An 11,613-nucleotide genomic window follows, 5' to 3' on the forward strand; every position below is an offset into this window, starting at 1 on the left:
CCGCGATCTCTCTTTGTATTCTTTCGTGTTGCCACCTCCCGTGGTTGTCAACGACGACGACGGCCGTGCTTCCAGGAACCTTTATCATCAGCAAGTAGCATTTGAAAAGGCAAAGAAATAAATAGTAAGATATATTGATCTACGAATAATGATGGATGTTCCATCCCGCGAAGTTAAAGGTCGAGCACGAAACTGGGAGACGATCAGTCGTCGTTTCTAGAACGAGGCTTGTCACGTACAAAGTTGATGATTCAACAACGTGACCATGAACTTGAAAATAGAGCGAAGCGAAACGGACAACGGCCCTCGAGGGATGCTCGAGGGATACTCGAGAACAGGAAATCTCCACTCGAACTCGGAAGGGATGATCGGTCGTTGCGCCACTACTTACTACGAAAACCGATCGTCGGAATTCGTTCGACAGATACAAGCGGCAGATAATGCAACAGATATTGTAGGAGAGGGATGTGAAGTCTTTTATAGATGTCGCGAAACAGGTTATACGGGGTGTCTTCGACTAATCGTACTTTCCTTTAACGATAAACGCCATAAATAATTAAAACTAAAGATAAATTTCAAAAAATATGTATACATGCGACAATAAGAAAAACAGAAAATAATATGTTTTGTTATTACACTAGCATTATTCAAATTTTCTTGATAACATAAACTTTCTTTGGATGTTTAAGCTACATTTACATTGAATATTTACATGCTACTGAGAAAAGTTTTTGGAATTTGTGACTGTTATTAATAATTATTATGTACCATGAAATTTTTTATAGTCACAAATATGAAAAATTTTTTCCTCGCGGTAGATAAAAAAATCATAAATATGATTTTATTTGTACAATTTTAATTTTGATTTCGGTAAATCTACCGGTAAAAGAAAGTATGAGGACACCCTGTGCATAGAGATAGACAACCAAATGTTGTTTCGCGTTGTGTGCGTTGCCTAACGTGGAGGCTTCCACGTTTATGTCCGGCCTGGGGGCCGTGTCGAGAGGGCGATTATCTCCTGAAACGTATCGAAACGAGACGAAGAGGAGAAAAACGAAAACGGGACTCACCTGCTATACTGGAGGTGGAGGCGCCGAGCCAAGCGTGGGACGACTCCAACAACTTGGCCTGAAACAGAAAAGGTCCGTCGGTCAGACATCGGTGTGCTGGAACAACGATTAGCGGCGATTTAACGGCTGGTTGGGAAAACGACTTAATCTTTTATCCGAGCAATCTTCTTTTCTAACCGGAAGCAAAACGACCTTCGCCGAGATAATTATTTAATCGAAACTCCGCGGAAGAAATAGGGTTGAAGTATTTTAATCCCTATTGGTATCGCTTGACATCACGCAAAACACCAATTGTTTAGACTTTAATATTCCAAGTTATGTAACAGAGAATATCATATATCAATATTTTTAAATTCCATTAAATCGGATCACGATCGAAAGAACGTTTTAATCATCGCTTGTTTTATTCTATCTAATCGTAAGCTTATATCTTCATTTTGAAATAAATGATATGTTAATAATAATCATGATAAGATAAGGGTAATAAGTAATAAGGGGTAATAATAAAAGATTTAATCTCATAAATACTTCAACGTAAATGGAGTTCACGAGATAGGCAAGAAAGGTATAACAGTATGGAAGAGAGTTTTACATTGAGAAAAAAGCCTGAGTAATAGCTACCACATATATTTTGTTTAGCGTATTGATGCAATATTTACTACAAGTAATAGCAGATACACATAATAATAATCAACTGTTTGGTAATAATTACTAAATATTTAGAAAAGTTGTAAATATTTAGAAAAGTAATTGACAATTTAATTAGTCCATCTAAATATTAATTTTTTTGTTATATGATGAACGGTTTTACTGAAATATCCAAAAGTTTAGATAGATACAAATTTAAAAATAATTTTGTTACATCATTAAAATAATTAAATTTGAAACTATATACTGTCCATTTGACCATATAGCATCAAATTGACTCTATAAATTTAGCAGTGTACAAACGCGTTACTTTCCAACCTTGCTATCATATTTGATTATTATTACCAAACTTTTTTTTCACTAACTTTTTGTATTCGATTCTGCAATATGAAAAGACGACTTACCAAAAATTTTCGAGGACTACAAGGGAAAAATTGTATGCATTGAAAATATCGAGGTAATCCGAACTGTTCACCTCGGCCGACAACTTTGCTAATATGCGAGGCTTTTCGAAGAGGATTCGCGAGACGCCAGGGCACCGAAAGCGCAAGACACACGCAAAGTTGGCTCATTTGAAAAGTTTTGCCTCTTCCCCTTGCGCTTTCGGATTTTGCGATTTCTGCAATATCGTAGGTAAGCATGTGCCGGTTATACTTGTTGTATACATTATACTTCCGGATCGAGCCTCTTTCTCCAACCTGACTTCTCAAATTAATTTTTAAGAGTCGCTCGATGCGCTCCGATTGCCGCTTAAATCCTTCTACTTGTTCCTTTTTTTCTTTTCCTTTTCTCTCGCGCTTCAAAGTTTCATAGGTTCGTGAATTCTATTTGCAAAAAGCCGAATGTCGCTTTGAGAGACGTTCGTGCGTGAAGATGTTGGCTATCATTCATCTCGTCCACTAAAGATGTATCTTTTATTTCGAACTAAAATTGATCAAAACTCACGAAAGTAAATGGACTTAATTTTTATGCATTAACTTTAAGTAGATAAATAAGTGATTTAAAGATACGCAAGTAGAATGAACAAGAAATTAAATTTTAATTCTATAGTCGTATCTTTTTACAATTATGTTATTGTAATTAAATTTACATTAGTTTTGTATATATATATATATATATTCTTATGAAACAAAAATAAATCTGAAGCTTAAGATTCTGGGCATCTAGATAATACTTTTTTTTCTTTTTCCATAATATTCTTTTCCATGATAAAATTTTAAAGAAAATTGTATTTGAGGTATGGTGATCACTCCATTTACCTACTTAAAAAGTTAATCCTTCATCCTTGAGTATCGACAGAAACGCGTATGTAACTTAAATACTATTTCACACAATGGACTGTTTTCAGTATTCTTTTTGATTTGACGAGAACGCGGAAACGTCACTCTTCGGAAATGCAGATAGCGCCGTATACGAGAACCTCGTATTGTGCTGCGGTATATTTAAATTGTTCAAATCTATTCGAATGTACGTTCTTCTCCCTTGTCTACTAGCATGGCGCCGCAGTTACCGTAAATCGTTTTTCGGGGTTTCTCGCGGTCATCAAAACGGGAGGGCTTTCTAGAACGAGGAGAGAACGAAAGGCGACGGCGTGGTGGTGGCGATGTAGCGAAATAACGTCTCCACCGCCGTGACACGAGGGGGATGGCACGGAGCGTTGGCAATTTCGCGAAATAGCCCCGCGTCAATACACGTGCACACGCATCTCTCGGCTAAACCACACAAAGAATTATTGAGCAGCCCGCTCGCTGTTTCCGACGAGCCTCGCTCGAGCTGGAGGAGGACGCATAAGTGAGAGACCAAGAGGGGGAGAGGAAGAAAAGAGATAGCTAGAGAGAGAGGGAGAGGGAGGGAGGGGAGAGATTGAGCCTGCTCTGCAGTTGTAACTTGGACGCGCAAGTAGTATATCGTGGCGCGTGCATTTTTCATTGTCTCGTGTCCCCTGCGTCGCGCCGCGCTCTGCGGTGCAGCTCGCGGAATACACCGTGCAGAGTGCATACGCGACGTGCCGGTTGACGTGTGCATTGACGAGAAAATTGCGAGCGTCCCTGTATATCGCGGTCGCCCACCCTCGCCAGCGTGTCCTCTCTCCCTCTCCCTCTCTATTTCTCTTTCTCTTTCTCTTTCTTTTTCCCTCTTTTCCCACGTTTTTTCCGCCCCCTCTCCCTCCCCCCCCCCCCTCCGCTGTCATCCCCCACTTCTTTTTTCAGGCCGTTCCCTTTCAGGTCGTTCTTACGTCGCGCACGGAATGCAACGCCCGTCCAACCGCCTTTCTCTCCCACACGGATAATCCCGTTCGACGCATGTTGCGACGGGAATAGGACGTGATAGAAGATTTTTATAATGAAAACATTGCGTATTACATACAGCCGAGTAATTAAGGACGCGCGAACAAGGATGTTCTCCTTATCCGTTTTTCCTTCCGACAGGGATTTAAACTATAGTTCACTTGATGCGAATGTTGAAGCGTTCTTTGATTAGTCGATTAAAGTAAAATTCTTTTTCTAATTGGTCAATCGAATTCTTCGAAGCATTTGTAGCGTTAAGTGGATCGCACTTACAATTAGACTAAAACTATACAATGTAAGTAACTAACGATCAGTCGAAAGAAATGTTTCTAAGACCCATTCAGATTTAAGTCCGAAATATTAAAATTATTAAAAATATGAAGGAGATAATTATCTCTTCCTGTTTACATCTTAGAGAACATAATTAATTTCACGCAATGATTTTGCTTGGGATAAATTTTCTATCAGCGGTTACTACAACTACTACTACAACTCTATATCTAGACTTTCTTCAAGTCGTACTTAGGAGCTTTAGTAAACGAGGAGAAAATCGCCTTCGGAGGAAAAATAGGAGGAGGATAAGCGGTAACAACGGCGTCTCGACGCACATAGAGACAGTGACCGTCGGCGTCATTCAGCGGCAGTCTGCGTCTCAATTTGTTTCGACATGCAGCAGAACACCCGTGTATATAGTCTGGCTAGTTTCTGTATGATGCATGCCGCTAATGGAAATGAGGCTCTCCCTCTCTCCCCTTCCCCCTCCCCCTCCTCTCCTCACACACACACACACACACACACACACACACACACACATTCTTCCTCCATCTCCCCCGACTTCTCTGTCCGGTTCGCAACGCGGAGCGTACATTCGTCTCCGTCATCCTCTTCGTCTTTCCCTTTCAGCCACTTTCCCCTCTGCTTGCCTCCGACGGGAGGGAAGACATGAGCCACCCTGGCCGCGGCATCGAGAGGATTCGTGAATTAAATATCGCGCCGAGCTCGTGCGCGATTTTACCCGTGAATCTCTCTGTTTCTCTTTCTCTCGCGCTTTCCCGTAAGTTCTGTTGCTCCTCGTTTCTCCTCAGCACACGCTCGCTATTAACCGCCTTTAAATTACCGGGCTGACCGCTGTGAATTTTTCACGTACACCCCCGTCGCGGTAACCTGACTTGTACCTCCTTGATCGCACTGAGATGCGGTCAGAAATTCCGAAAGCTGTTAAGTCTAGCAAAATTTCAAAAGGCAGTTAACACGCGGGTAAATATCGATGCAATCTAATCTTACGAGATAATTGTTATATATGGCGCGATGTAAGATGGTGGGGAAAAAAAAGAGTCAGTCGAGAGTTAGATATACTTACAGGGTGAGACGAATCTCTCACTCGAGATTTTAATGTTGTCTGAAAAATCAAGTAATGTAAAGATGACAGATTTTTTGTTTAGTGTCACACGCTCAAATTTGTATAAACTCGGCGAAGAGGCTCTCTTGATTATCACATTCCCTTTTCTTTTTCTAAGAACATAATGAGGGATATAGTTTTCTCCAAGATATCAAATAAATTGCCTTAAGTAACTGAATTGTATCCGCTATAACTAAATAGTATTTTTATAACTAATAATGCTCAGCGCACTTCGGATGAAATAATATATTTCCGAACTCGATCTTCGTGCCACTACACTGAAAAAAAATATAGTTAATTTTAATAAATATTTAGTTTGAATACTACCAACTAAGTATTTATTAAATATAAAAATATATTTATTTGATACAAGAAATGTTAATTTGATTTAACAATCATTTTTTTATTGAACAAATATTTACTTACTGTAAGTAAATGTTTAGTTGGCAGTATTGAATTAAATATTTATTAAAATTAACTATATTTTTTTCTCAGTAAAGATACTTATGTTGGGAGTTTGATAACATAGAAGTTTGATAAATTTTGTAAGACGTTTTTTAAATTGTTCTTTACGAAAAAAAAAACTTAAAAATACGTATATATTTGTTTTTATCATTTTAAAATACCGGAAATTTATCATATATCTTGTATTTAAAGACGTGGATGATTAAGTTGTACGTAGAAAGATCTGAGTATATACACTGTTAGAAATGTTCTTAAATTTCATTATCTTTTTAAGTTACACAATTTGAATTTAATTTCATGACATTACATTAAATTTAATGTATTTTTCATGAAAATTTATGAAATTTAATGTACATGTTTATTACATTTAAGTATACTAAATAGTCTGGTTGGATTACATAGTAATTCTGGTAGAAAATGGACGAATCAGAAATTTCTGGTTAAGTGTATTAGAATTCTAGTTGAGATAACTAGAATTCTGATTAATACAATTATTCTGATAAAAATAAGAATTCTAATAAATTTTACTAGAAATATTGTATCAATCAGAATTCCAGTTATCTCAACTAGAATTTTAATAAATTTAATCAGAAATTTCTGAATCGTCCATTTTCAACCAGAAATTTTTTTTAGTGTAACTATTGTAACTTAATTTTTAGTTCATTCATTACTTTTAATTTTGTTCATAATCGCGAGCTTTATTTACATGTAAAGGAAGCTCGTGGTTACACTTCTAACAGTAATAAAGATGTAATAAAGATATTTACAATTAATACTTAAAAATCATTAGCGTCACTCTAATTACCTAAAAAGATAAAAGAAATACATACATAATCGCTGCGTAAGAAGAATGACTTATGGGTGAATAATAACGACGTATCAATAACGCGATCAACATCACAAATTCGTTTGCATACGAATACTATGCGTAAATCTGTTCGATGATCTCTTGGGACTCGCGACGGGATCAGACAACGACGATGACGACGACGACGACGACGACGAAGACGACCTCTCGACACCTCGGCGTCGAGAATAAAATATCCGGGCTCACGGGATATCGTCGCTCTGTGAAGAAAACTTGGGCTATTTTCCAGCGAAACAAGTTACCGGAAAGTTTTAGCCGCGCCTCGAACGAAAGTTCTCGTCTCTCGGACTCGGAAAGAGATTCGCTTCTCGTCTCACCTCCCGTTCGAGAGCTCACGACAACCGTGAGGTCCCCGTCGGCGGGGTCGCGCGGCATCTCCGTATCAGAGTAAACGCGGTATACGCGGGAAATTACATGTAGATCGAAGTTTCACGAGCGTGCGGCAAGATGGAACCGAAAACTCGATCCGAAAGAGGAAACTTCTTCGAGAGAAAAGCGTGAGACGTTATTATTCGCTGTAATTTTTCTAGTTATCCTTAATCCTTTCCTCCGAATCACAGCGAATCTCGGTTGAAGCCACATGAATTATATACGTTCCTTGTGCGAGCATATTTATGCGATTCAGATACAGATGGAGTAAGGGGCTTGAGAACTTTTCTCTTCAATTTTCTCCGTATTAATTAGAAAATAGCATTATTTCGCTAGCTAGATTCTGCGCGTGTAAATTAGCATAAATGTAACGTAGTAATAAATGCGATGCTTAATTAATTTTGTAAATATAATCGCTTGAAAGCCGGTATATAAAAAGTACTGTTACGTTATTATATTATTATCATTATTATATTATAATACGGATATTATAAAAGATACTGTTAAATTATTAGATATATTATCTTTACACATATTGGATCATTTGTGTCATGCGCGTCTTTTTTCTTTGAGAAACACTAGAAGCATTTGGCTAAATAATAATTTCTTACTTTTCTTTTTTTAAAAATACCTAACTTTATAAATATTTTCTAAACACATTAAAGTATATATAAGAATCACTTGATTATAATTTTTATATATTTATAATATTAATGAAAATTAATTCAAGACACAAACGTTCCATCGCATGTAATCAATCATCGTATCGTACTAAAGGTTATCATATAAAAAAAAAATATTTTATTCTTTAACGGTACTCTCTCTTGATTCTAAAGGATTTCCCTCCAATATATAGCCTTAAAAAGATACTCTAAAATGTAGAGGAATATCGAATAACTATGAGATGCTAGATAAGCTAGATTTAAGATTGTAATCCTCTTAATGCTACAAGGATCTTTTAGCTAGAAGAATCAGTCTTGTAGCGTGCACATCGCCCCAGTAAAGTTTTTCATAATTATACATAGACGGGTTAATGCAGTTTCATTATCAATTAGCATCACATTCCAAAATGGACAAAAAAAAACTCTTTCAGAAATCTAAAAGACTGCATATTTTAAAATTTTCTGGACACTCTCATTTGATTTACATACCTTATAGAACTCATGAATGTTTTTTTTTTATGAGAAGTGTGTTCATCTTGTGGACTCGCGTATTTACTTTTTACAAATAATTGAACAATGTACATGCCGCAAGTAATTTATTTATTTTTCTTGTTTCATATTTTTTTGTTTCAAGAAGTTATTTAAGTTACTATGGTGGAAATTCCTGTAGAGGAATTTACTTTGGATCATATCTCATGCATTCATTTTGGTTATAAATGAATGCATGTATATAGATACATGTGCTTCACGTGTAAAATTTTTTGCTTAGAGGAAATATTAAGAGCAGTGCTTCACTTATAAAACATTCTTTTTTTTTTAGTGATATATTTATGATTTTAAAAGGAAGTAATTATTATTTCCCATCTATTATTTCCCTTCCTCCCGTAGCTTTTGTTTTTTTTTTCTAATATTAATAATACGACATGTGTTTGACACAACACACGACCGATGTAATTCGAAATTAAACGCATATTTCATTCTCTTGATAATTCCTGATTTCGTGTTTGATGACGCTCAAACGAGGAACATGCCACACGCGCACAAAGAAATATGACGAGCGGCATTATTAATGTTAGCATTAAATGTTTATTATCACTTCGTTATTTCCGACGAAAAATAATTACGTCGCTATCGCGGAGCGCCAAACCTCCCACGGTTTGTGTTCGTCAGTACCGATATTTTATTACATTTGCGCTTCTTTCGCAAGAGACACACGCTTTTCACCACGTCCTGGGAAATACGTAAATAAACATTGATACAGCTGATTTATCTAATTTGGACGTAATGACATTCCGAATGCAGCAGCCGGCTATTTTATATTAAAGAAATGTAGAATCAATATATGCCATTATGTTAATAATGAACATAAATAACACGTGAAAAACTGCAAAATCGTTGAGACGTGAGTAAGCTCGTTTAAAATGGAACGAGCTCCAATAAATAAAATAAAATGAATAAAATAAAATCCATTGGATTATTGCATATAAAATGTCGCTTTTATATCGACAATTTTTAGATAATTGTCAAAGAAAACGAGATACATATACTCGGAAAAAATTCAGTAAACTTGTTAGCGTTTTTTTATTTTTAGAAAAAGTTTTCACAATCGAACATGTCACAAAAATTGATAATAAGAACAATAGATATTGAAATAAAAAAAAAAAAAAAAAAAAAAAAAAAAAACACACACATGTTGGGCCAATCTTTGCACGTTGAAATTTCACTGCGTCAATTTGTTCGCACGGTAATTCAAACGTTGACAATGAGACGCAATTAACGATCGCGACGGACGCACCGCGAATCAGTGGTGGGAAGGAACGAAGGCGTAGGAAAGTACGTTCTCGCCAGGAGGATTTACCACCCCACGAACGGATGAGGGAGGTTGGGAATGAGGTAGTCGTCGTTACCCGGAGGCTAATTCCTGCAAATATTTGCCGGGCAAGGATATAGGCGTGGGCGAGACGCGAGAGACGGGGAAAGGGTGTGGAAGGCAACGTGGATATAGGCGCAGGATTTCAGTCAACACGACAGGATGAGAACGAGAATGAGGACGAGGAGGACACGACGAATCGCTACCGACGACGCCGCCGCCGCCGCCGACGACGACGACGACGACGACGACGACGACGACGACGACGACAACGACGACGACGACGACGACGACGACGACGACGACGACGACGACGTCGTCAGCCGCGGTGGCGGAATGCGGCGCCACGGCGAATTTCTAATCAGATTAGTGCGGATTAGCAAAGTTCGTTTGTTCTAATGAAATTCGTCTAAATTAACGTCGAGTGGAGAAAGAGAGATAGAGGTAGGGAGAGGGCGGGGGTGAGAGAACAGGGGTACTGAGAACGGTCGCGCGACTCTGTTTCTCTGTGTGCCTCCGCCCACAGGCGCCGAACTTTCGAAATTTCATGAATGCTTTACTGTCCGGATATAACGAAACTCGTCTTCCGTTCACCGAATAATTCCTTTTATGGTACACAAGCACAAAAACGCCTTTTGTATTCTTGTACTCTCATTATCCGTGATGATAACAGTACCATCGATATTAATAATTTCTAATTAATTCGTTCTCTCTTCATTTTAAATCGACAGAGAACAAACAAAATAAGCTACTTTTATTCGACAAGTAGAATGAAATATATGATTATCTCACGACGTACAAAATGTAATTCTACATATTATTCGAGATGATATAGTTGTAATGCTAAATTACATTTAATCTGGGAATAGTCACCTACAGAGTAATTTTTATATCCTAGCAGCGAGAAAATGAATTTCAGACACGAATCAGTAAAGAAAAAAAACGGATTTTTCCTTACTAATTGAAAATCCATATTTATTTTTTCTTCTTACTCTTTTTATAAAATTGAATACCTATATAATGGATAATTAAATATTAATAACTTGTCGAATAGTCAATAGTTACAATGTAGTTAATAATAATGACTTTTAATTGAAATGTAAAAATCATCTTAGATGATTACGTTTACGCAATAAAAAATTAGGTGACATTTTGAAATTTTATATATTACGATGATATTAAAAGACAGTTTTTGTCGATTGTCTACTTTACTATAGATTAGTATAGATTTGTAGTAGAGAATTGTGGTGTAGTACATTTAATTAGTTCGTATTTATGTTATTTAATATTAGTAATATTTAATATTAGTAATATTCGATGCCTCTGTTTCTCTACCCGTCTTTCTCCAATTTTCTCTTACTTCTACCCGTTTTTAGCCGCGTGTCATCGCCGAATTACAGGCTCCGGTCGACCCTTTTTCCGCGTCGAGTCCTCTGGGCGAATCTCGATAAACCGGACGGGACGCACGCGAAATGAGCGGAACGGATGTGCTTTCTTTGATTTCACGCTAATCATATTTGTCCGGACGATCTCCCGATGTTGTCATGGTACTAGCTAATTCGATGTCTTTCATGTTTCGGTCGGGCAAAAAGATGAGAAAAAAGCAGATAATAATGGACCCGCGCGCGCGGGAATAAAGTAATAAATCGCGCAGATACATTATCCACCGTCGCCGTCGTCGCCCCCGTCGGGAATTCCCACTCCGCCGCCGATCTCGCTATCATCGTGTTATACTAACTAATCCAATGCTTTTATCCTCGTCCAGAAAATAACAATCGACGACGTCAGAAATAAAAAGATAAATTATACAAGTACACAATATGACATATTTATATTATCCGACGCAAAGTATGTTCCGCTGTGATCTCGCGTGCATTAATTAACTCGATGCTCTCGGTTCCACTCGCAAAAAATTGCTCCATGCACACATGATACGTCGGAGAAATATGCACGTATATATATATATATATATAT

At 37.4% G+C, this 11,613-nt stretch overlaps 1 protein-coding gene across 4 annotated transcripts in view; it reads right to left on the reverse strand.

Annotated features, from left to right (window-relative positions):
• LOC108686593 (protein bric-a-brac 2-like) overlaps window positions 1-11,613 on the reverse strand; it is a 446,382-nt gene that overhangs the window by 19,787 nt on the left and 414,982 nt on the right. For all 4 annotated transcript variants that reach the window (XM_018191970.1, XM_018191971.1, XM_018191972.1 and 1 more), the window contains one exon: window positions 1,071-1,128. In XM_018191970.1, coding sequence (XP_018047459.1) covers window positions 1,071-1,128 — 58 coding nt within the window. The remainder of the gene's footprint in view (window positions 1-1,070; window positions 1,129-11,613) is intronic.

The sequence above is a fragment of the Atta colombica genome, unplaced genomic scaffold, assembly GCF_001594045.1.
Source record: "Atta colombica isolate Treedump-2 unplaced genomic scaffold, Acol1.0 scaffold187, whole genome shotgun sequence".
Taxonomy (NCBI): domain Eukaryota; kingdom Metazoa; phylum Arthropoda; class Insecta; order Hymenoptera; family Formicidae; genus Atta; species Atta colombica.